Genomic DNA, 26,937 nt, shown 5'->3' on the forward strand with positions numbered 1-26,937 from the left:
TGGCTGACGTAGCGGAAGGCGTTGTGGCGTGTAAATAATTATGGCCGACAAAGTGAGTGCGTAGCGAAGCAAAATACATGCTCATACATATATATATATAAATACTCGCAGTGAGCAAGTTTAAAGTTATGCAGAGAATTCGAACGAATCTGAAACACATAAGGCGTGCGCCTTTTTGGCATTCATAGGTAAAAGCTTGGGAAGTGTAGCACTATAATTTCATAGTGTCAAAGTTTACGTCAAGTCTACACGCGTATACCGTAAGGTCATCTTTATAACTTGTTGGGAGAGAGAGCGCCTATGTGTAAGGGATATGAATTACGTTCGCAATTTAAAGAGTTGCCATATGTTTTTACATACTCATATAACTACATTATTGACCGCTGTACAGAAGTAAAAGCAACTTATATTAGAGGTGATCATTCAGACTTAACGCGTTTTATTTGGGAAAGTAAAGTAATTCTATTAATGTATGTATATATACCAGACATTCGTAGATTCGACGAATGTTAACTACGTCTAAAACAAGGGTAACATTCTGATATTGGAAAACACCATAGTCTGAATATATGTACATAGTTGGAGTAAAATGTAAACAAATCGAGAGAGATCGAGCATCGAGCGATATTTTGAGAAGGTAGAATCAGGTTCGGGCAAGACGATGAAATTACGCGTAAAAATATTTTCATAAAAAGAAAAGTGTACGGAAAAAATTAGAATCATATAAGTAGGATAGATCCAAAAATACCATTCCTTCTAGATAAAAAATACAGTTTACAAAAAGAATTTGATACCATATAAGATCTTTTTTAAAATTCCATTTCATTCCAACTAAGTTCAGCAAGTTCTTAGTTAAGTGACTAAAATGCTAACATTATTAGACCAACAGGATTTTATTTTTAGGAAAGTGGAAATTGAGTAATATGGAGAAGGTCATCACGGGAACTTACCTCTGAGGCAAGATATTTAAAAATTAATAAAGCGGAATCGCCTGAACTTATCATTTTTGAATGGTGCTTACTTAATTGGATCTCAGTTGGGATCAGATTCTACCATCTACCTTCCTTTCCAACTAAGCAAAATCAGCAAATGAAGTCGTACATTGTCCACCAGGCTTCAAAGTGTTAAGCAACGCCATTATCCACTAGGGGAAAATGCTCTATAGTGGAGTGAAGAATGAAATTTAGGCATATTCTTGTATTTTCGAACTCAATGAACCCAAAAATACTGCTGTTTAGCTCCACTGATGCGCTTAAATTTGAGTCAATTAAGAATATTTCTCCATAAGAGTAAGACAGTCCTCTGACAAACTAAATTAAGGGTCTGTCTGAAAGGCTTAGAATAAGAAATGTAGCCTGAAACAAGTGAGGAAGAGCTAAGTTCGTGTGTAGCCGAACATTTCATAATCTTACAACTTGCCAGGATTAAACTCAAGGAAATACCTTCAGTGGCTTAAGGTTTGTTAGAACAACAAAATTCATTATACGGTAGTTTGGGTAATTTTTGGACCAATTTCAAATATTTTCGGCATTAAACTATAGTTTATCCAATATTATACGTTCAGTCAATTTTGCTAAGGTAACTTACTTATTTGCCGATATATGCGATTTACTGTTAGCCGGTAGTTCGAAAATATTTTTAATAGGTTTATGGGGGCTAAAGGAATTATTGATCCGACACAACCCATTTTTGACACACAAACATATTATTGTGTTAAAAGGATTCTCTTCGATTTTATTGCACAGACAGACGGGCAGACAGACATTCGAACTTTAACTCGTCTCGTCATTCTGATCATTTATATATTTATACTTATATATATACATATATATCTCGATTACTTTTAGGTGATACGAACAACCGTTAGGTAATCAAACCTATTATACTTCGAAGAAAATACTATTTCGACCACTCTGCTACACTTTTCCATGCAGTCTGATAATTACACTTAATGCTACTACTATTCCGGCACAAATCTGATACATTTTTGGTACTCATAAATATTGGCGCTCACTGGTCTCCCACAGCGGCGCGACTTTTCTCAGTGCTGAGTGTGACACAAGGCAAATAAATCGCGCAATGCAATAACTTGTTTTCAAACTAATAGCAAGAGATAAATAAATACAGTACAATACAAGTGTGACGGCTTTTATTTACTTTATACAAAGAGAGCTTACTGCTGCGCATGTACGGCCATATGGGAGCGCCGCTGAGCTTTTAGGAAACCAACAAAGCTAAAACACTAAACACAATGAGTTGTGTTGAGTGGCAAAGAGTGCGCACGAAAGCGGCTGACGGCAATTAGTGATGATGAGCGCTTCCTGCTAGGTGAGAGCGTAGGTGAGCTGTTAAAGAGTTGTCGGCGCACTTGTTGAAAGCGACAACAAAAATAGCAACAATATGAAATATATGAATGCAGTTGGCGGCATAAAGTGGTCAAAGGCAAATGGCAACACTAATTTAGTAGCAGAGTTTTTGTTGTTCGCTTTTGTAGCTGTTATTTGCTTGTTATTGTATCATAAATGTTTTTTCTCAATTATTTTTTGTCGTTTGTTATACAAAACTCAACCACGCTGCCGAAGATGTTTTTGTCGTAGTCGTCGTCGTAGCCGTAGTCATCGTAATCGTTGCTGTTGGTGTATGCCATGCGACGATGACTATGGGAGAATCCGCTGCTGTCGCCGCAGCCGCTCGACACACTATCGCATGGGTAGTATACAATGCCGCCGCTGCCACCACTACCACTACTACTACTACCAACACAGCATTGTGGCGAATGTTTATAGATTTTCAGTCGAATTTTGTTATTTCACGTACAAAGTGGCGCGCGCGGGCCGCCGCTCTAGCAAATCATATCAAATCGTGACGTTATATAGAATAAATTGTGTCGAAAATTGTAACAACAACAACAAGAATAAAAGCAACAAAACATATTAACGCATATAATTCACTTGGTGAAAGGTGTACAATGCATGGTTGGGTGCAAGTGGCAAAAGTGGTAGGTAATGTGATTAGTTGCAGCACATATTAAAAGCGTTTGGAGTGGCGTTAGCGGCATATTTATGAAAAATGTGATTTTTTTTTTTATCAGTGAACTGGAATGCATTTGTTATAGCATTTAATCATAGTTTAATGGCTGATTTTCTTGGTATCAAACTTGTTTGTTGCATAAAATTATCTAACGGTTGAATGCCTGCAAAAAAGTCGTTGCAGGCGTAAGCGCTTTATAAATAAGCAACGGAAGTGATATATTAATTTAAAAGCATTGAATATTTATTGAAATTATGGCTTGTTAACTGCCGGATGTTGCCACCTAAGTAATAATTGTGTAAAGGAAAAAGCAGACGCAGAAAAAACTGACAGCACACAAAGTCATTTAAATACGGTGTAAATTGTTGCAAAGCAATTATTGGCGGCAATAAAATGTGCTAACTGACTGTGCATAGAAATGGTACATTATAAAGTGATTGCAATAAAAATGACAATTTAATATAAATGTGAAAAACACACGAGAGGAAGTATTAATGGCAGCAAAAGCAAGAAAAAAACATCAGTTTTCAAAATAGAGTACGATTTTATAACGTGGTAACACATATAAAAACGCTATTACTTGAAAACCGCAAAAATCCAACATTTCTACAGTTTCCATTACCTTGACAATTATAATAAAACCAGCCGTGGCAATGATAAACTTTCGAAAATTTAATTTCAAATTCGATTTTACGCGCTTAATCGCATACAGAGTTGTTAATGCCATGCTAAAATGCACCAATTACCAGATCATTACACGGCCGTAATCATATTTCACACATATATTGTGCAATAAATTGTGTTGATAGCGCTTATAACGAAGTACATGTGCGATAGTCTGTGTTTGGCTTAATTTAATACAAATTTAATTACGGTAAATTTACTGTTTCACAGAATGCCATAATACCGTGGTGGCAGCGAAAATGCGCTTTAATTGAAAAAATAACCAATTATTGACGCAAACTCTTTTTTTTTGTAAAAATCGCCAGTGAGGCGCATGAAATCGCGCGACAGCCTGTGTGAGTGTGAGTTTGTGCAACGCGCGACTGGTATTCAAAAACTACACCCACATACACAAGTGGCATTCAAAGCGCTTGCAGCACATACACTTATACTATATAAATATCCTCTATAAATATATACATATATATATATATATAAGTGCAGTAAACATTTATTGCTGACGAAGTCGGCCACAAAGACTTCCCACAAAAATACACTGTTACACACACACATATGCATACACACATGTCATATTATCGCATGTTTTCTTGCCACAAAACGTTTTGTCGTATCCGCTCTGCGGTTAACGGTTTGATTTGGTAATTTTTAGAATTTGCGCGCGCCCACTTCCTATAATAGCATACAGACACACATATGTAGATACACATATATATATATATGTATATATATAATATATATATATATATATATATATGTGTGTGTATATGTGTACTCGTATATGCGCCATCCACTTCAGCCATGGCTTTATGCTCAAATATTTTCGCGTGTGTTTGTGGGCGTTATTGTGCATATATGTATATGTGAGTGTGTGTATGTGTGCGCGACGACCCGCATCTCTTACCACATCCGCTATACGTGTTCATAATAAATTAAATGCCACATTTCATAATAAAATTAAAAACGCAAAATAAAAACAAAATGCCTAGCTAAGCACACACAGCCATACATACATACACACATACAAACATTCCTACATATATACACATATATATACATATGCATGCTATATTAAATGCGAGAGACTCATAAAAAGCATTATGAGTGTAACAAACAGAAATTATAATAAAAATAGTGTGGAAAATATTAAAATAATAAACAGCAGGCACTCAAGCCAGTGGCAGCAAATTATGATTTATGAGTTTGTAGCCAAAGCGCGGGCGCTCACACCAAACTACACATGTAAATCCGTGTGTGTGTCCATTAATATAAGTTTATAGTGTAGGGTAGCGTACGAGTAACGGTAATGCCCACGATTTATTTATACGACTAAGAGGACGTTCATATAGACGCTGCCAAAGCAAGCGTGTCCAAGCTATTAAGCAACAGCGCATTAGTTGGCTGGCTTAGGTGATATGCAAGATTAAAAATATTATGCAGACAGACTAAGAACTAGAAGGGACAGCAGAGGGTTAAAGTAGACAACTATACTGTTTCGGGTAAATTTGTAAAACACATGCTCCACACTTGTTTAGAAGTAAAGTAATTCATAGAATTTTAACTCTTTTACTGTACGCTTTAAGTAGTAAAGTAGTGAATCAACCAAATATATATGCATAGGCGTTTATCTATAACATAAACACTTAGGAGGTGAAAAAAATTGCGCTGGTGGTTCTCTCTTGAAAGTAATCGACCCATTTTTCGTCTTTAATGGTAGCAGCGCTATGATTATGCGCAGGCAGTAACTAATTGTCAAGAATTTTATGTAACCTCCAATTTAAATGCTTTGTAGAATATGTAACATGCCCGCAGAAATATTCTAAATAAGTAAGACCACAAACCATCGAGTAGAAATTTTGAATTGAGAGAGCGTATAAGCTCTCATTATATTACAGTGCTCTATGTGGTATGCTCTCACTAAATCCAGTTCAGAAAAATCTATGTTAGCGTAAGAGATTGGAGTATCACTTATTAACTCGCGCTGACTACTTGTATATCCACCTAATATATCATATCACATATTTTATCATATAAAGACTTTGTCTACCAAATTGTTGAAAATAACACCTTTAAGAGCGCAGATGCTATAGATATCTAACCACTTCCTAACTAACTTCTATTATATATAATATTATACATAACAAAACTAACGTCGCCGAGTGCAGAACATATAATTTATTTTCAAGCATGGTAATCGACTCTCTTCACTCCCAAAATAAATTGCTGTGGTAAATAAACTTGATTTTATAACAGAAGACTCTTACTGGTTGCCTCCCTAGCTAATAAGGCGCACTCCGTTCGAACAATGGACATCCAAGCCTGAATTTTTAATCAGCTGAAACTCACACACAGTGTTTTTAATAAATTAATATAGAACTCATGATATTCGGAGCGAATTTTTATAATACCAAAATAGTATATTCTGCACTGACTGTAGTTTATAAATAATACTCGACAAATTAAAACATTATACTTATGCATAGAGGCCTAAAAACAAGAAGTGCTGTAGAAACATTTTTTTGACTTTGTAGTGTAACGAGTGTCCTTCACAGTGCGATTTCAGTTATTATGTAGTATAGTATTCTGTTCTATTTTATTTCGATTTCGTTCAAATGAAGATTACAGATCAAGCCATTTCAGATTGAAATATTTATTTTAATTTTCAATTAAATATATTGACAATTCTTGCTTTTCTGTGAATTACAGATCCAAAGCTTCTGATAAGAAGCAATCTCACTGTATATTTTTAACTTAGAATCCGTTCACACGAAGACTCTTTTGTCGCTAATTATCGGTAAATTCTATTTTGGACAACGTGAGTCGGATTTTCTGCATTTCCTTGCATATTACATTCTCAAATTCTTATACGCTTCAAGTGCGCGGTGCACAAAAATATTTTTGATTAGCAGAATTTAATCCATTTCATTTCATATTCACTTTTTCTTAAATATTTTGATATTAATATTTCCGAAAATAATGAAAATATTCATTTGAAACTGAGCGCTATTGCAACCATGAAAAGTATTTCAAAATAAAAGGAAATGTCGTATTGCGTACTGTTGTGAAGAAGAAGCCAAAGCGTGCCAACCGAGCGTCGTTTCCTCGCCTATAAAAAACCGGTCTGGACGACAAAAGAGTTCACGTGTGAAGACAGATTTGACTTGACATAACTGTTGCTAAAACTTTTATAAGGAGAGGAAAGTTTATTCTAGATGAAATCTTGTAAAACTTAGTAATGAAATTTGGATAACTGTTTCAGCGACATAACTTTACCGTACTATTAATAATAAAAAATTGTTAATTACGGTAAATAAAAATGCAAGAATGGGTTAATATATTCGGAATTTTAAATAAAATTGTACGAATATATCTTTTATAACTTCATACCAAAAACCTATGTACAATTATTAATGTATACTGAAAACTTCTACCGCGAAAACCTAACCTAGATAATTTATAGGCTTCTCAGCGCTACCAACGGCACCCTGCGTATGAACACACTAACTACAACTACATATCGTGATTTAAATTCATTTAATATGCATAAACAACTGCATAACTGAAATTGCAACAAAAGTTTATACAACAAATTATAATTTATTGCTCAATTAGTGCAAATAATTGTCAGTCAGCCAATGCCGTCTGCTGCGTCGCGTCGTCACAGGGGCGATGAAATATAGCCAAACGTTGCAGCAATATATAAATGCAAACTGCAAATGCAACAATAGCAACAACAAACAACTCGAACACACTGATCGTGACGAAATTATTGTGCAACTTGTGTAAAATAAATGAAAGCTCATATAAATTAATAACGCGCACAACAAGCACCGCCACCCACTCCTCTCGCAGAAATGTGCTTGCAGTCATAAAGCCACACACAAACGTACATACATATATAATATACATATCTATATTAAAACCTATAAAATTTATTGTTATTTTTATGTTGCAGCAAAAAAGTGATGTTCTATGATAGCGGTAAAAAATTCGTAATTTGTATGCCATACTCAGTAAAACAAAACAAATGTAAATAATATTATATTAAATAAACACGCAATAAACTGCATTTGTAAATATAAAACGAAAAAAATTACGGTGCAGTCGTGCGTGAGAAAAACAACACAAACAATTAATTGTAAGAGCAACAGCAAAAAGGTGAAATAAACACATTGCAATTGCTAATTAAAACACATTTATCAAGTGTAGCAGAAGTAAAAATACCGTTATTGCAAATTTGCTGCAAACAGCGTGGCAGCTGGCAACAAAGCGCGTTGCATTTATCACACGCATGCGCATGCGCCATCAACACTCTAATAACAAGCGTGCAACAACTGTTGTCTTGTCGTTGAACGCTTACATTTCGAAAGCAAAGAGCAACAGCAGCAACAGTGGTGGCAGTAAAAATAGCATAGCAGCAGGCAACAACGCACGCACACACTCGTCTTTATCGTACGCGTGCGCATACTGCGGCTCTCGTGCTCATTTGCGCTGCTCATCGTGCTCTCCCGTCAGTATTGTGCATTTTTGCAGTTGTTTGTTATTCGCATAGAGTTGCCACTTATTTTTACGACACCGCTACAGTTTGAAATTCGTAGGTTCAAAATATTAAACGTTTCGTAAAGCGTCTACAACCAAAGCCTCAAAGTGGATTTAACAAATTACAATAAATTGCTGCAATCCAGCAATCAATATTTGCGGCCAGATTATCTGGCCGCACCGAATGCGGTAAGTACATGCGTGGCATATTAACTATAAAGTGCCGAACACATAGACGACGGCTAGCGATAGACAGCATTTGTCAAAAATTAATATACACACGTTCTTATGGCCACATTTATTTAGACAGCAGCACGACTTCACGGCAGCAGGCTTGCAGTTGTCGCTGTCGCTTAATTAAAACCCGTTCTAATTATGCCGGCGACCATGGGCAGCCCTAACAAATCTAATGTTATTTTACCAATAGAATTATAAAATAGCGCCGATATATTATTTGTAATTACAATTAAAAATTTAAAAAAATAATAGAACTTTTTACTTATTTTTTTGGACAAAAAATTTCACTTTGAACAAATTATTCAAATTCTATTGAAGTGAAAGATTTTAGTACGGCAACAATGAAATTGTGTATAACAGCTATTTGATATGTCGCTGCTATCTTCAAAATGTTCAAGAAGCTGGCTTCAAGACGACATTTGTCAACCACAAAATTTCGCTGCGTGCATTCGCGTCGTGCCGTCGTCTTTGTGTTCAGAGCATAATTTGGACGTCAAAGATCATTAGTTACATAGCACATGTTATATTTGTATGTATATTGAAAATTTTCTATTTTTTTTAAATTTTTTCATTCAAATATATCAATTACAGTATGTCAAAGAAGCATATTTTCGGCTTTAATTTATTTGTTAGGTTGAAAGAGCTCAATATACGAAGACAAATTAAAGCACTGAGTTGGCAATATCTAATTTAACAAGTAAGCAAGATAAGATCGGATACAACCGAACATTTTAAGTAACGCAATTTGCAAAGATCAAAGACAGGAAACGCTTACAGCTGTTGCAAAACTTTTTATTGAGAAATGTTCCGTAAAATTATATTTTTAGAGTTTTATTAGGATAACTCGCATATTGACAAATATACTCGTCTAAGGTATAAAGTTAACCCAATGTTTGAAAATTCTTAGATATGGGGGATAGGGAAAGTATTCTCCCGATTTTACCCCTTTTTGACGCAAGGGCATGATGTTATTATAAAATCATTATTTCCGAATTTCAATACAAGATCTCAGTGAGTGACCGATATTTTCGCTAAACAGTTATCTATACGATCTGTGGTACCTGGAATATCTGGGGGCTTGAAAAGTTACTGTCCGACTTCGACAAATTTTAGACAGGAGATGGAATACCTAGCTATATGCAGTCAAATAAAATAATCAGATGGATTTTAAAAATGTTGCGTATGAGTAGTAGGCGTGGCTGTGGAGATAATGTAATCCTCCAAATTTGGATTTCACCCAAAGGTGGGCGGCATTCTCTTCTCTTCATTCCCAGACTTATGGAGCTTCAAATATACATAGGAAATCCGGCATGCCTTCAAAAATTAAAAACGCTTCTTCGTAATTTCATAAGCTTCATAACGAAGCAACGCGCTGAAACGAAAGTATAAATATTGTATAATCAATGATATCGTATACGTCTTTTTGACGTCACTGGCAGCATTTTCAATTGTGGCATCTTTTTAAGTACTTTTTGAGCATGATTTAAACTGTTCCCATTTATAATATTGCTATGTGACTATCCATGTCGCTTAGAATATGGCATAAAGTCTTATGCTAAAAAGAGACATTCTGATCTTACGTGATCTACCGACTTGACTATATATGTCTCTTTTTATATGGGGCTATTTTATACTATACACCAACATCGACGATCTCAACACAAATATTCTTGCACAAAATTTCGCGCTTTTTTTTCCAAAGTTATTCAAAGTTGACATATCAACATATAAAATGGCGTCTCCTGTACGTTTATAAAACCCTAATCAATTTTCTTATATGAAATACTCATGCCTTAAGTCATATACAACTATATTTACAAACATTATTTGCTGTAATATGAAAACACGTCAATTAATAATTCAATCACAATTTGATTGATTGCGGGGTCAGTTTTAATCATTTGAATGACGCTTGATATTTACGTGACTCAAATCGTAATTAATTTATAAATATAATTCATTTCATTAGATAAGACTAGCGACGTCGATCATAAACATATTATACATTTTTACTAAGCTTGAACAAAATAAGAATTTTTACAACTTTTAGCAGGCGTTTGGTTAGAAAGTGCAGTGAGAATCACTTAAGATGAAATATTTTTGAATCCGGAAAACCTACTTTTATCAAGTGTTGCCTTGAAAATAAGCATTTGGTAGCTTATAAAGATCAATAAATATTCTTATACCGCATTTGCGCAGAAATTATTGTATTTACGGTTTTGTATAAATTTTTACTCAGTTTTGTATTTGAATTATCTTTGTCATTGGTCATAAAAATAGATATTTTGTTAAAATATATAACGCCTTGACACTCTACAGCAAAACTTGCAATATACTGTATGACTTTGACATTTCTGTATATTATAATTACAGATGTTAGAAACACATTGTAAACAAGAAATTGTGACTGTCTTCACAGTTGTCAGTGATTAGCAGCCAGTAGCCATGCATAATATAAATTTTGGTATACGCTTGCCTAGCTGCTACTATACTGCCGCTAATTTGGGTAAATAATTTTTTAGTGATTTCTTTTTAGTAAAAGTTTATCGCGTCATACATTTGAAAATATCAAACAACAACAAAAAATGGTGACTGTTTTCTCAGTTATCTGTGATTAGTAGCCGGTAGCCATGTATAATACGAATTTTTGTAAGCGGTTACTGTCGCTGTTTTGCGAAAATAACTTATTATTATAAATTTTTTATTTAACTAAACGTATTTGCTGTCATAAATTAAGAGATATTAATTACATAATAATTTATATAAAATAGTTTAAGAGGACAATACTTCAGAATCTGATAACCATAATATACAAATATGTTTATGTAAAATAATTTAATACTTTGAGAGTTTTATATAATATTTAGAGTTTTTCTCTTCTTCTCATTTGAATGTGTATATTTACAGAAATATTTCAGGTAAGTTCATAGTCTCAAAAGTCAAACTCAAAGGCAATAAATATTAATTTCGTTGAATAGTCTATAAAATAAGCTGAAAGCATTTCTATTAACAATTATTAGACGCTGGCGCCGTTATGCCGCTCTTTTTGTCCATTCAAATGCACCCAAACAAAAGTTAGACAATGCAATAAAGCTGCAGTAAAATCAACTTGAAAGCAATAATAAATGAACAACGTAAAATCGGACAATGAATGCATGCATGCACATACATACAGACAAAATAGCCATATAAACACTTCAAAATGAACAAAATATTGAAAGCTATTAAAAACCCTTTCAAAGCAGCTAAACATAATAAAAATGGGTAGCACATTGTGACTGTCAAACGAACAATCAAACTCATTTACAGACACAGCAACAATAGCAATAACTGTGTTTTAACTGTAGCTGAATGAAAAAAACTCAAACAATTTAACGATATTTTCACCATACAATATATCACAAATGAAAGACTTTTTTCAAACAAATGCACAAATATGTAGATAAATTGTGGTTTGTTTGCACACACGCGCTTATGTGTGTGTACGAGTTTGTCTGAGTATGTAAGAGTATGTCTGTGTGCAACTAATTGTTATGCGCTTGGACTTAGTTGACAATCAATCTCAATCACATCAATTACAAGCGATTTCATAGCAAGTTATATTGCTACAAACGTATGACAATAATAAAAATAGCGTTGTACAAACACTATTACATATGCACACATATGTACAAACATGCACAAATATACATAAGTACATGATCAACTTTGAAAGCCACTTGTACATATGTACATAACTAAAGCTCGCGACTCTTATCCGCCTACCTCTTCATTGCAGAACCGCCGCGCTATTGCTTTACATCGTGCCGTGACCTGGCCCCTCCCTTTTATCACCCTGCCTTTTTTACAGCTTTTAATTCAATTGCACGCAAAACGTTGTTCTTCAACTTGAGCTTCTTATGTTTCATAGCAATATAATTACAAACTTATTTTGCTTTTCAAAATTGTTGGCATTTATTTAATTTGCAGCGCATGCGCTTATTGTTTTGACATCTGTTGAATTAAAAGTTTTTGAAGGCTTTCAGTGAATATTTTCGTGATCATTTGTACATGTCTTACTACAGCCGCCCGCGAAAAAAACTGATTGAACCACCGTTGCCACAATTATATTTGATTTTATTTGGTCAGTTTGAATGGCAGCTATATGTTCCAGCAATCCAATATGAATAATTTCTTCGGAGATTACAAACGAACAGTAACTTCTACTAAGTTTCGTAAAGATATCTTGTCAAATAATAAAGATTTTCATACAAGAACTTGATTTTGATCGTTTAGTTTGAATGGCAGCTATATGCTTTAGTGCTTCGATCTGAAATTTTTTTTCGAAGATTATACCGTTGTTTTGGATAATTAAACATACCAAGTTTCCTGAACATATATTGTCAAATAAAAAACTTTTACACAACATAGAAGAACTTGACTTTGATCGATCAATTTGTATGGCAGCTATATCTTATACCGATATCTGCGGTTTCGACAAATAAGCAGCACATTGAAAAGAAAAATTTGAGAGCAAAATTTTGGATCGATATTTCAAAGACAGAGAGACTAGTTCGCGGATCGGAAATGGCCGAATCGACTTAAGCCTTCGCGCTCATGATTTATATACTTCAAATGGTTTCCAACATTTCCTTTTGGATGTTACAAACTTCGTGGGAAACTTAATATACCCTGCTCAATGTATAATAAGAATTATTAATTTTTTTTTATTATATGGTTCAGTGTTCTTCCTCTATGTATATCAGAGTGATCTTATGTATAACACTTCTGTAATCTATGAAGCTTTCAGCACTTATTCAGCATAAAAATATTATAGCTGAGTATAGCGCTGAATGCCTGAAAATCTTGATGAAAATGGTCTATTCCAAAAATAATAGAAAGAAATATGACGACAATTTCTTAGTGTTAAATATTTTGGTGTGCATTTGACATACAAACAATTGCTTCGTGACATCATGAACAAAAGGAGAACAATAAGCATTTGACATTCGGGTGGCATACCATCGAATCGAATAGAGTCTATGATGAAATACAAATCAAAGCCAGCATATTTATTTGCACTTTTAAGTTTATATCCCTTTCCCTAGGTTAAATATCTACTTTGGAGAATATACCATAATTGGTTTTGATCAGAAGAAATACACCATTGACAGATCGACAATGTAAACGAAATCCGCTGAAGCAACTGAATAATATCCTTGTGGCCCAGAACTATATTAAAGACTTTAATTAGTCTTCATCCCAAATGTGCATAGTTTTAAGACTATGATAGAGATAGGTATTGGAATATATATTGGTATCACTTATATACACGACTTTGAAAGAAAAACGGTAAACGTATTTATGCAAGTTTTCATTTACGTTTTCAAGTACCATACTTGTATATCAAAATACGGATTTTAGCAGCAAAAATATAAGTTAAACGTCTACCTAGGTAAATTGTTATATAATGCTTAGCATATATAAGCACTTTTCTTGGAAGAACGTCTGCATTAAAATTCATTATGCATATGACAACCTGGTATAAGCCTATGGAACCCCCACCAATCACAAATAAGCCTCCAAACCGATTCATCATTTTTAATACTCTCAATCTGGCCATGTATAACTGTGCATAGGTGTATACATATTCATATACTATACTCATATGATTTATCAAATGCATAGCGCGACGCTTAAATACCTTTGAGCTGTCACATTATTGTTGTGACACACCTCAAAGGCACCGAGATGGCGTTATGAACGAGCTGACAACGGGTGTATTGACATAAATCAGTAAATGAAATGTACGTGGATTATGGTTGATAAATTTTATCTAAGTACATATGACAATGGAATAACATATTGAAGCGTAAGCTATGGAAAAGGAGTGACAGCAGCGCAATAAATACATATAATAAATAAATATGAGCCTGCAGTTATTTTAGTTGTAGATGGAGTTGGTTTACTATATAAAATGTATACTACATGTACAATAAAATATATTTACATATGAACATCTGTGCATTTATGCATACAAGTTGACAAGAGCGCATGTCAGCTGTGGCGCTGCCAATAGCTGAATAAAGTTCGAAGTTACAAAACAGTTAAAAACCATAAAAATAGAAAAATCAACTGGGGAAAACCCCAAATATTTAGATAAACTGAGTTACGAATACATGGAAAGCGCTTGCATGTAAGCAGAAGTCAGATTGAGTGGTTGCGGCGAAGTAGTGCGGCGCAAGATGAAAAGGCGCATATCAGTCTGACAGCTGTCAAAGTCAGTAAATTACTTGCCGTATGCGTATACTTGCGACTACCAATAGCAGTATTCATTACCGTGTATATCGAGTAGCGGCGTGGTACACATACATACCTATATATATATGCAATGTAACGTTTGTGCTGTCATGTCACAGTCGCTGATGTTAAAGTGTTTTGCTGTTTCTGCTGTTGTTTCTTTTTTCGTCAACATCATCGTCAGCATTTAGTGAACATCTATAGCAACAACAACAAACGCCATAACGATAAACACTAAACAACAGCAATAATGTAACAACAGTGCCAAGCATCATCGTCATCATCATCATTGTCGTTGTCGTTGTTGTCATTGTCATCGTCTTTCATGTCACTGTTTGCTGTCAACAGGCAACGCTTATGTTGCTGTTGCTGTCACCATTTGTTGCTATTGCTATTTATAATGTTTTCTCTATTCATTGGCATGGTGTGTGCTTTTATTGTTGTTGTTGTGTTGCTAGTCAACTAAAATTTAGCGACGACGACTTTACGTGACACCACCACCACTACTATTACAACAACATAGTCGCAGGCATCGTCAAGTCTACAATAACGACTCGCACTACAGTCAATGATGTATTGACAGCAGTCACTTCTGTTATAAAGCACCGACACGAGCACATATCCTTACACACATATGCACGAACATACACGCATTTAAAAGTTTAAAAAGCTGTCGCATATTGTAGATATGCGCGTGTCTTGTTGCTGTGCCATTATCAGCAACATTACGACGTGTACGACAAAATGCAACTTTCCAAATAAGTTTTTTCTTGCAAGAAATGCGTACATACATATTTGTTGTTGTTTGTTTGTCTGTGCGAACATAGGCACTCCGATGTGCTTGTAAGTGTCAAAAATGACATTTCACTGTAAATGGCTGCGAGTACTCGTGTTTCTGGCGCATTTTTTAAGCCTCCTTATATGCATATAGGTGTCTTTAGTGTAGATATTTACAAAAACTCTAATTCGTCCACTAATTACTAATTTGCAACTCCATTTATTGCAGATTGCAATAGAATGTGACATATGGAAAATGTACATAAACAGGGGTTTACTGGAGGTGAACTTCGTTTCCATACTTTCGCGCTTAAATTTGGGTCTATTTTTAACGACGAACTGCAAAAAAAATTACATATGATATTTGAAGAAAAATCTTTCATTTCATTAATTATTTTATTTATTAACTTAAATTTATAAACAAAACTACTTTTTTTCAAAACTCTTCGTTTGACCCGCCTTCCAAGTTACATTCCCTTTGTGACGTAGTCGACTTCTTGGCAATAAACTTAAGCTTCAGAACGTGAAAACCCAAAAATTGTTTTAACATAATGTTTAATTTTTAATTGATGTTTATAACCGCAGTTATGTCGGTACACAAACTTTTTGGAATATTTGCAAATCTGACAAATTAGCAGGGTTTTAAATAAGTGCATTTTTGACTATGACCACCAAGCTAAAAAAAACTGTAAAAAATCAAAATTGTTTTCCAAGAAAGCTCGTGTTTAAGCAAAGCGATATGTTCTATAGTTTTGTCAGAAACTTGTCAAAAACTCACTACTTTTGGGAAAACGCGTCAAAAGCCGATTGAGTCACGTGAACATAGAGTGCGATCTGCTATTAAAATGGTTATGATACCACGCTTGACTAAGTGACGTGAATAGTGAGTTCAAGGCTCAATATCTCATAAACCAATGTGCTTTCGAGCAAATTTTTCATTAGGCATGTTTCGGAAAAATCGATTTTTTTTTTAACGCGAAAGTATACGACTTCCTTAAGTTGGAAGGATGTCAAAAAATAAATCATAAATATTTTTAATCAGACTATGGTACTTAAAATTAGTTTTAAAAATGTATGTATGTACAATACAGTGTCTATAAAATAGTTAACTTAAGAAATATTGGACTTTTTCAGCCACTAAAGCTCATGGAGCAGCATATTCCCTAATATAGTGAGGTACTTTAGTTCAAAATTTTTAAAGGTCAAAGAAAATTTCTTTGTCTAAAATAAATAAAAATAAAAATGGTATCTTAAATTATATAAAATTTGTTAGCTTAATTCGTACGGTTAAGCTTTACATCAACAAGAGGACACCAATAACACATAATACATAAATATGTTTTGTACAATAGTTAGACTTAACCTTCAAAAGACGAAATATTCTCATGATAGCGGACGTTCTAGAAATATATAAACGCACTTGTTTGATATATTATTTATAACTATTTGGATGCAGAAAAGTTCTGTACCAAATGGATATCGGGAGAGCCTAATATCCAATCCACCGATTTTATCTGTCACAAATCAATAAAAATTACAACAACAATTGTTTGAGTTGAGGTGTAATTTGCTTACGTATCGCTTGCGTTCAGCCTCATCATTTCACAGGCAACATTAATAAAAACTTAGTTGATATACAAAGAGACCGATCACTAGCAACAAATAATCTAAGCAATCGGAAATCACGCATCAGAGTCCGCGCAAACCCCACATATGTATGTTGTAACGAAACGAAATGTGTAAATTAGGCATTATATGTTATGTGTAGATTCAAAGTAGACGAAACCAAAAAAACCACGCTGAACAACAAAGAAGGCGAAAAGGTGTTCATGACACATTCATTGTGTGGTATTAATTAATAGTTGGTGATAGATATTCAATGTTTTCGTGAGACCTCTCACAGCTGTCAGCTTACCTACATATATTTCTTATCGTTTTGTGTGCTTTCTTATGATATAATAATTACTATCGCAGAGAATGGTGCACTTTCGAAAGCTATTATTTATGATTATTTTTACGTATGTACTTGAGTGACGTAGCATCGATTTTGGAAAGAGCTGGAATAGCGGATGATAATATATGTTATTGTGTTATTATAAAAGTATATTGTGACATAAAAGACGATAGATGTTTTTATAACGTTTATGTATTTTTAATGAGTTTATTTACTCTATGATTTACTATGATCATGACATAAAATCACGAATAAAAAGAATTAGCAGGATTTAACTTTTTAGTCGTGCTGTTTGGACTATTCATTGGCGAAAGAAAGTAAGTCAAAGTTTGCTGAAAGTTGAGACCCTGAAAGATTGACTAACGGGCTTAATTCAATCTCTGAACACAGCCCTCCCGCTCTGTCATTGTTATTGCTTTGTACTTCTCAGAGGTGACATTATTATTGCACTACAATTTAACAAAGTAAGTTGAACTTTTTGTCCATCATTGGCATAGCGTTTAATGATGTCATCAATGAAGTTATGTTAAGTCAGAAAAAAATTAGGAGCATGCAGGATCGCCAAAATCATGTGCATGTGAACGGAGGGAAAACACGTAAGGTTTCTACTCACATGGTATCGAAAAGTCTGCGGGACGATGGTTGACCTAGTCACAGATCACAACTTAGTGGCATCACATGTGATCCGTATGGGCATGATGATATGGTACAAGAGCGCTTTATAGGTGCCAGTGTCAAAATTGTACGATGGACATGGCACCCCCACCTTAAAATGATATCACATATCTCAGGACTTACTCGACCGATTTCAAACAATCTCGGTAGGTAATATTATCCTGACATTCCTACATTACAGTGCGAAATCAGACAAAAACAGGTCAACTTGTCAGGTATAATGCAGCTCGAAAAAAATTTTCCTCAACTTTGATCTTTGATCTAAACGATCAAGAGTATGAAATGTTCGGTTACAGCCATTTCTTATTTTTTTCCTTTGAAAATAAAAAGTATTTATATAAATAAATTTCGAATTCCATTTCTTTTAATTTTTCACTCATTTACATGATTTTTGAGCAAGTTTATTTAGAAGGGTTTAACCTAAAACCTTCAATTTATTATTTTACAACAAATAGGCGTAGCTAATCCATTAAAAAGTTGGTGTTTCCTTTTTATTGCCTCGCAGTTCAAAATTGCATGCAATTCAAAAAAAATTTGCTCTGATATTAAACTGACAGTTTTAATTATATTAATGATTCCTGCAGTCAGCTGACATTTGCACTTTGCATGCTCACATGAGTCCGTATTGTTGTAGCTTTTACTGTCATGGCGTGCGTAATTGTTGTGTGTTTGTCTTTTATTGACTCGCTGGCCCAGCTATTTAAGCTGTCTGTCAATTAGCATTATTTTCGTTCTTCATTACTTACTGCTTTTTCAACGCTTTCAAATGAATTTTTAAAAATTGAAATTAATTTCTGCGTCGCGCTTATTCTTTTTGTACCATTCTATAACAATTTATTTGTGTTATGTCTTTTACATGTTTTTTCTTTGACGACTTAAAAATTATAATAAATACGAATACTTTGTGGCCAGCTGGTACTCGTCCGTCCAATTTTTCATACGCTTTTTGACAGCAAATTATCAACAAGCTGTAATTTAACGGCGCGTTGATGATGATTTCTGCCGACCATTGCTTTTGTTGTAGGCACTCGGCTGTCATGTACTATACATTAGCAGTTTAATAATACCGTTGTTGTTGTTGTTTTATATAGCGTAACTTGTGTTATATGGTACCAGGTCCGTTCGCTCGTTCGTACGCTCACTCGTCTTTATCTGCTTTGCCCGCGATTTTCGGTGTGCGCGTTTTAGCATTGCAATGCGCAAACAAATGATGACACTGACAGCTGTCAAGTCTAGTTTATTTGATTTTTATTAAAATTAATTATTCACAGACATCATAAATCATTTAAAACACGCCAGCTCACCATGTAGGTAGGATATTTTTTTTAACTTTTAGTATTTATTATTAATACGTTTTTTATTTGCGTTTTGTTTCACCGAGTAGCGACAAAAAGTTTTGCATATTAAAAAATTAAGGTTAATTGCATATTTTTTTCGCTTTGATATGATTTAGCATTCATTTTATTTCGCCGTTTCTCATGACGGCAGCAATGTGTTGAGGCCACTTTTTATGATATTCGTACAATGACTTTGAGTGAAAGATTTGTAATAGCTGTAGTGACAACTTAATGCCATTCATATTTAAATCATGATTAATTTATATATTTATATTTGAAATATACTAATATTTTATTTTTCTTAATAGAAACAGCTGTCTAAGCTTATGGAGGCACGAAAATTACAATTTAAGTCTCTTAAGAATCTTTTGAATGTTGATAGAACATTATGAGTAAAGCTGCTGACTGCGCTTTGTTATTTAAATATTTTTAGCACGATCATAATCTTATAATAATATACTAATAATAATCGATACAAATAAATTCATCACATATGGGGAACAGTAAATTTATCTTGAATATAATAAATATATTGTGTAATCTTTTCGTAAAAAGTATATTAAGTGTATCAAAACTATTAACCAATCCTAATAGCTACCATTGTTAATCTCAAGAACTTAATTATTTAATCAATTATGACATCAGTATAATGTGTTCAAAATAATGATCACCGCTGGCTTCAAAACATTTAGTTAAAATTATTTGATATGATTTATAGGGCTAACGAACGTTAGACAAACTCTGGAATTTTTTTTTTGTTAACGGTGTGGAATATTTCTGGGCCTTTCGAAAGTTGATTAGCGCATCTCAGGCCGTGAAAACTAGTTCACCAGCTTTTGGTTTTGTTCATAATTATTTGAGAGTAGATTATCAGAGTCAGTGTGCACTTTCCTTCCTGTCGAAAATATTAGAGAAAATCTTCGATGGGCATATCAGGAACGCAGCGCCTCCTGGAAGCTTGTCCAAAGCGCAATATGCATATACTAAAGGCTGCTTCGTAGAGACTGCACTCCATACACTAGTATTCAAAATCGAAAAAGTTGTGGAATATAAGGAATACGCTCTGGGAGTATCTCTGGATATTTCTGGAGCATTTAATACATTTGTCCCACATTGACAAGGCTACGCGTTAAGCATTTGGGGGACCATGGTATGAGACACTGGAAGATGTATCGATAGTGGGGCCACAGTGTCTATTAAAATTCGCGTCAAGCGCAGGCATCCTAAAGAATGACTACTCCTCATGATCCTCATAACTGAAGTTAATCTGGAATCGCAAAGAACCAAAACTGATCTTTTCGTCACACAGTAGCCTACCAGACTCACCTAACCTAACCTATCAGTTTTTAACAAATAAAATATTTGCCTAAACAATTTTAATTGACTTCAAGGTATTCTTTCTAAATATGGGATACGATTTTACTAGTGGTGGATCAGATTTAGCATATGACAAATAAAGTTTAGTGCCCTGTACAGGGTATAAAAACAAATAAATAAATACAATATGTAGATGACTATTCACCTCTAGTAAGCGAAGTAAAAAATTTTAATTTTCTAAAATTTTTTTTTCTTTGAAAGCCACGCGCCTAATTTAATCGCATTTCCGTTTCATCTGGTATTCTTAAATACATACATATATATGGTGTATAATCATATACATTTATATAGAGTATATATATAGTCCAAATTGTTTGAAAAACTTTTATTGAAAATATTAAAACCAATAATTGATGAGAAAAATCTTATTCCAAATCATCAATTTGGTTTTCGGAATCAACACTCTATGATTGATCAGGTTCATCGAATAACTGATACAACTGAAAAAACATTAGAAGAAAAAAAAGTGTGCTCAGCAATATTCCTTGATGTAGCACAAGCTTTCGATAAAGTTTGGCATGCAGGATTAAACTATAATCATAAAATGTTTCTTCCAACACAATTCGCGAAAATTCTGAAATCATATATATCAGAACGCTATTTCAGAATCAAACAAGAGGACGCTTTTTCTGCTCTAAAAAAAATCCAAGCGGGAGTTCCGCAAGGTAGTGTATTGGAACCAGTTTTTTATCTCTTATATACTAGTGACCTATAAACATTTAACGAAAATATTGTTGCTACGTTTGCTGATGATACTGCAATTTTACCCGTTGGCGACAATAATATTGAGTCAACAGAAAAATTACAAAAAGCTATTGCAGAAGCACAACGCTGGACAACTACTTGGCGCATTAAGCTGAATGAAACCAAATCAGTGCATATCGATTTCACCAATAAACGTATACAGCACAAACCAATATTTATGAACCAAAAAATAGTTGAGTATGAGAATACAGCAAAATATCTTGGTATGACCCTTGATACTAAACTTAGGTGGAAAACACATGTAAAAAAAAAACAAGAAGAATTAAAACTTAAGTACAGAAAAAGGTACTGGCTATTAGGCAGATATGCCTTGTCAATATACAACAAGCTACTCTTGTATCAACAAGTCCTTAAACCGATCTGGACTTATGGTGTTCAACTCTGGGGCTGTACCAGTCAAAGGAACAGATTAATTATCCAAAGATTTCAAAACAAAGTACTTCGTGGTATTGTTAATGCACCCTGGTACATTCGTAATGACAACTTGCATATGAATCTTAATGTAGAAACTGTTGACACCGTCATCAAAAAGTAGCTCTAAGTCATGAACAACGACTTCAACAACATATCAACATTGAGGCTCTCCAGCTTCTTAATAATGATGGCCTTACCAGAAGATTAAAGCGAGTAAAACCTTTCGAACTTGTGTAAAAAAAAAAAAAAATTTAACTATTAAATAAAACAATCATTTTTCAGGTCTCGCTAAAATAGTGACATATAGGTATATATATAAGTTTATACATCTGAAATGAATATCATAGGATAAGCATTTTGTAATTTTAAAACCGTATACATTTAAGTCAGAAACAAATATTTTATTAGTATTAATTTACTAGATTGCTATAAAATAAAATCCCCAAAGGAGGGTTTTAAAAAAGAAAAGAAAAAAAATATGGTATAGACCGGTCTTTATAGATTTGCGGCTAAGCTCATAATTTATGCATGACCTGCATATCTCGATGTACCTAAATGCATACGTATGTATTTTTCCTCTTTTACTTTTTCCGTTTATGCCATTTTCTTTGCTTTTTGCAAAAATTTTAAATGTGTATGAATGTGCGCCAGCATATAAACAATGGAATTGCTTTTCGCTCGTTGTTCACGGCGTTGCTGTTATTACTTTATGATTTACAACATTCAGCATCGTAAATAACGCATTTGTTTGTTGTTTAGCCGCTGTCTGTCTGTGTGTGTGTGTGTGTGCAAGTGCTACTCGGTTAGCTGGCGCTGCCACGTTTTTATGTTTCTTTAATTTTTTTTTTTTTGGCGAATTGCGAGTTATTGTTAGTTTAAGTGTGCAGTAGCTACTCGTACTTCTCCTCTTTTCCACATATTAATATTAATATTCTTTTCGGTTACGTTTCGCTGGCAGCGGCAGAAGATTCTAAATTTTAATATTTCACTTTAACAATGGCAACAAAGAGTTATAGCCCTGAACTTCTGCATGTGTGTGGGTGCTTACCACTACCCACCGACGAAGCGCTTGAGAATTGAGTACAGGTAATACTAGTCAGTATGTTTTTTGAAGCTTACAACTTCGCTGGTTGTTGTTTGTAAGCACGCCGGAGCAGATTTAAATAATTTCAGGGAATAAACAACAAAATATTCTTAGATATGAGGAAGGTAATATTGCTTCTGGAATTTGTTTAATGATATGTCAAATAAGCAATTAGACAATAAAGACTCTCGCTTGAAAGATTAACCGTTCGTTTCGCCACTGCTCTACTAGATTTAAACTGAGCGTTGTTCTATTGCCAAAAAATTAGTGAACTTCTGGCCAAAAACAATACTGTAACGATGTCCCAGCCGTCATATTCGCCAGACATGACTCCGTGTGACTTTTTCCTATTTCTAAAAGTAAAGAGATCCTCGTCGTTTTACAAGTTAGATGGAAATCGCTGAAAGAGACTATCCCAAAAATCAAGCTTAAGAAGTATTTCGACGATTAGAAGAAGCGCTTGCATAAGTGCAGTATATGGAATGGGAACTATTTTAAAGGCGACAACATTTATGTAGGCAAAAGAATAAATATATTTTTCAAAAAACGAAACTTAACTAAACCAGCATATAATCCGATACAAACACAAGCAACTTTATTTATTGTCTGCGTTGTTGCTGGCGGCGTGATGGGCTAGAAAACAGCTGCTTTGATTTCGTTAGATATGTGAACAGTTTTGTCGCGCATATTTTAGTACTTTACGCTTTTAAGAACCGGCTATAAAATGACGTAAGATGAGATTTAGGTGATTTTGTGTGCGGGGTATTATAAAAAAGCTCGTAATCTAACTTTGCTTGTTCCAAGTTATTTATGTGAAAATATGTATGGATTATGTGAAATTTCATGTTGACAGCAAAAACAAAAGCAACTTTTTAGGATTAAGTAAGATATTAAAGAAGTACGACAAAATATTTAAAAAAAATTTCCTCGGTTCAACTGTTTCTTTGAGATTTACTAGTAGCCGGGAAGTTGGCAAAAGCTTTCAAACGATAAATGTTTATTATTGTATATTTTGGAATTTTTTCGAAAAATAAACGATTACGCTTTATTTTATGATGAAAAAATATTACAAACATATCTATAGTACATGTATCTTATCTTAGTACAACAGTTATTTGCCAAACCCTATTTGTATTCTAAGTAAAAACTCAAATTTATTAACCACTCTTTGATTTCTTACCAAACCATAAATCTAAACTATAATAATAATTACAGTTAAACAATTTTGCTAAAATATTCACCACACTTTCTCGCATTCATCACAGGGTTGAAACTATTAGGTTTTCCATGCCCATATACATACTATACATACAATTAGTGGCAGCGATAGCGCTAAAACAAATAGACTAGACATCCGAACATTAGTCAAATCACAACAAATTTTACAAGCAACACGCAACCATTTAAAGACAATAACACTTAACGACAAAAATAGTTGCACATAAATAACATGAAACAGTACAACTGACAACACGAAGACCACTCACAGAAACATAACGACTGCAAAAGCCATGACAAACAGAGCCATAAATTAATGTCGTGTCGGGTAATTTTTCAAATATTCGAAATGAATGTATTTCGAGGAAAGGAAATGAAGGAAAGTTAAAAAAATGCAAAATTGCTGAAAAATATTATAGATTTATTAAAAAAATTTATAAATAATTATCATTTGTTGCATATGTATTACAGGATTAACGGTAAAATATTTATAATAAATTTTTTATGTAAAATAATTATGTACAATAAATAAGTCTTTTCTTTAAATTATTCCTGAGTTTCGGCGATTTCTTTCAAGCGACTTCTCTTCTCATGTCTGTGGACAGGAAACGATCGTTAATGAGCTCGCGTGGCACTTATTTTTCCCAAACCTTTCGCCTGTCTCATTATTCATGAACATTATGTCCAAAACGTTCCTTTCATGATTCCACAGTGTCAGCTAGCTCGCTTACCTTCAGAAATCTAAAATCATGTCTTAGATTTTTTGATATTTCCGTCGTTGGTTAACGGTATAATGAACATTTTATCAACAAACATATAGTTTCATTAAAACGTGATTTTTATTTTAATCAGGCTTTTCAAAATACTCAAATTTTCGATATTCAATATCTTATGAGCTACTAATTGTCAGTCCCTTATGAGAGTGAGGTCCTATTAATACATGCATTAAATCTTTGTGGCCCCTCTCATAGATGTGGTACACTGCTTTTTATTTGACTAGCACACCTCACCTCTGAAGTCTTATATAAAGGTATAAACATTTAGTAAGGGCAAAGTATAAAAATTATAGCTGAATCAACGAAATAGTGAGCCTTTCAGATCATTGTGCTTTACCGCAGCTTTTCCTGCTTGTTTCTGATATGAATTGAGATCGTACATTTTATTCCCCAATCCCTCGTATTTTTATTTACATCCATACTCATATATTTCGTAGAAATACTGTATTGAGTCATAACTCTCACCTTTTAATACAAGTAGTAAATTAATGACATACTCATAAATCAAGTGCAAAATAACATACGAATTTAGTAATATTCTGAAATCTCAAGTGTCTGATAAAGCAGAATTGACTTCGTTCACACAGATAGTTTATGACATACCAATAATTCAGCAGTAACTAGGTCTCATGGCAACTTTCAACTAACACAGTTTTTCGTAGTGATCGATTCTCGACAAGAAATATCATGCAAAGATTTTCATATGATTCGCTAACCGCTTGGTGATCATTTAAAGCTTGAAGAGCGCTATAATATTCTCTGTTATAAATTCTAGTACAACGTAAGTTCATAATCAGTTAAAAAAAATTAAGTAAACAAGTCAAAGAGTCTCACGGCAACTTTCAACTAACACAGTTTTTCGTAGTGATCGATTCTCGACAAGAAATATCATGCAAAGATTTTCATATGATTCGCTAACCGCTTGGTGATCATTTAAAGCTTGAAGAGCGCTATAATATTCTCTGTTATAAATTCTAGTACAATATAAGTTAATAATAAGTTAAAAAAAAATTAATTAAACAAGTCAAAGAGTTTAAAGCTATCGCAATCAGAGTTGAGCCTTCTTCGTCTAGTGCTGCTCGGATATAAGGCCAGTCGCCGATTTCACAGCAGCGTAGCTATTTAGCACGGTAGGGGTCATAAATACTCGAACAGCAGGTGACGAGTTAAATAAATGGTCATTGCGCTGAACGACCTAACAAAAAGCAAATAAAATTAAAGAAATATAAGTTGAAAAGAAGTATAAGCGGACAGAAATTAATTTTTGAAGCGACATAGATATACAAATAAAAAATAAAAAAGTAAGTGGAAGGAATTACTTGACGAATGAAGAAGGCTGGAAAATTTATCCAGCCTTCTTATTTCTACTATATCGTAAATCGATGAAAAGGTCACGTGACTTGCTTTACTAGCATGCCTGACTATTTCAGTGTATGCTTGATAGATCTACATATTCTTGAGTAAATTAACTTTGGTATTTTCTGAAAGAAAAAAAAAACATAGAAATTTCGTTTGTTAAAAAAACAAAAACACCACCTAAGTCTTGTGTTATTTTAAGTTGCATCTGTTCTCTTATATTTGATTCTGCTTCTCCTGAAACTGCTCTTAAGCAGGGTTTCCAAAGATTTAGTAAATCGTTTCCTGTGCAAATTCAACAAATAACTGCAGTCACTCATCAAATTAACAAGAAAATGTATGAAAAACTTAATGGCGCATCCCAGTCATAGTTTGATGGAGATGCTTTGGGGCAGTTTTGCTTATTCGAGTCGTTTGGGAATTAAGGTGAAAAGCATT

The 26,937-nt window shown here is 33.8% G+C and overlaps 1 protein-coding gene across 5 annotated transcripts in view; it reads left to right on the top strand.

Moving 5' to 3' along the window:
* The first annotated feature begins 2,410 nt into the window (after positions 1-2,410).
* The window catches only part of elB (elbow B), a 94,515-nt gene continuing 69,988 nt past the window's right edge, over positions 2,411-26,937 (top strand). For 2 of the 5 annotated variants that reach the window (XR_004979377.2, XR_004979376.2), the window contains exons 1-2: positions 2,411-2,998; positions 7,667-8,439. Coding sequence is in view for 1 of the 5 variants with exons in the window: in XM_036376590.2 (XP_036232483.2) it covers positions 2,969-2,998 (30 nt within the window). In the remaining 4 variants the exon portion in view is untranslated. Of the gene's footprint in view, positions 3,003-7,666; positions 8,440-26,937 lie in introns of all 5 variants that reach the window. The other 3 variants (XM_036376592.2, XM_036376591.2, XM_036376590.2) reach the window with 3 other exon arrangements.

This window comes from Bactrocera oleae, chromosome 3 (genome assembly GCF_042242935.1).
Source record: "Bactrocera oleae isolate idBacOlea1 chromosome 3, idBacOlea1, whole genome shotgun sequence".
Taxonomy (NCBI): domain Eukaryota; kingdom Metazoa; phylum Arthropoda; class Insecta; order Diptera; family Tephritidae; genus Bactrocera; species Bactrocera oleae.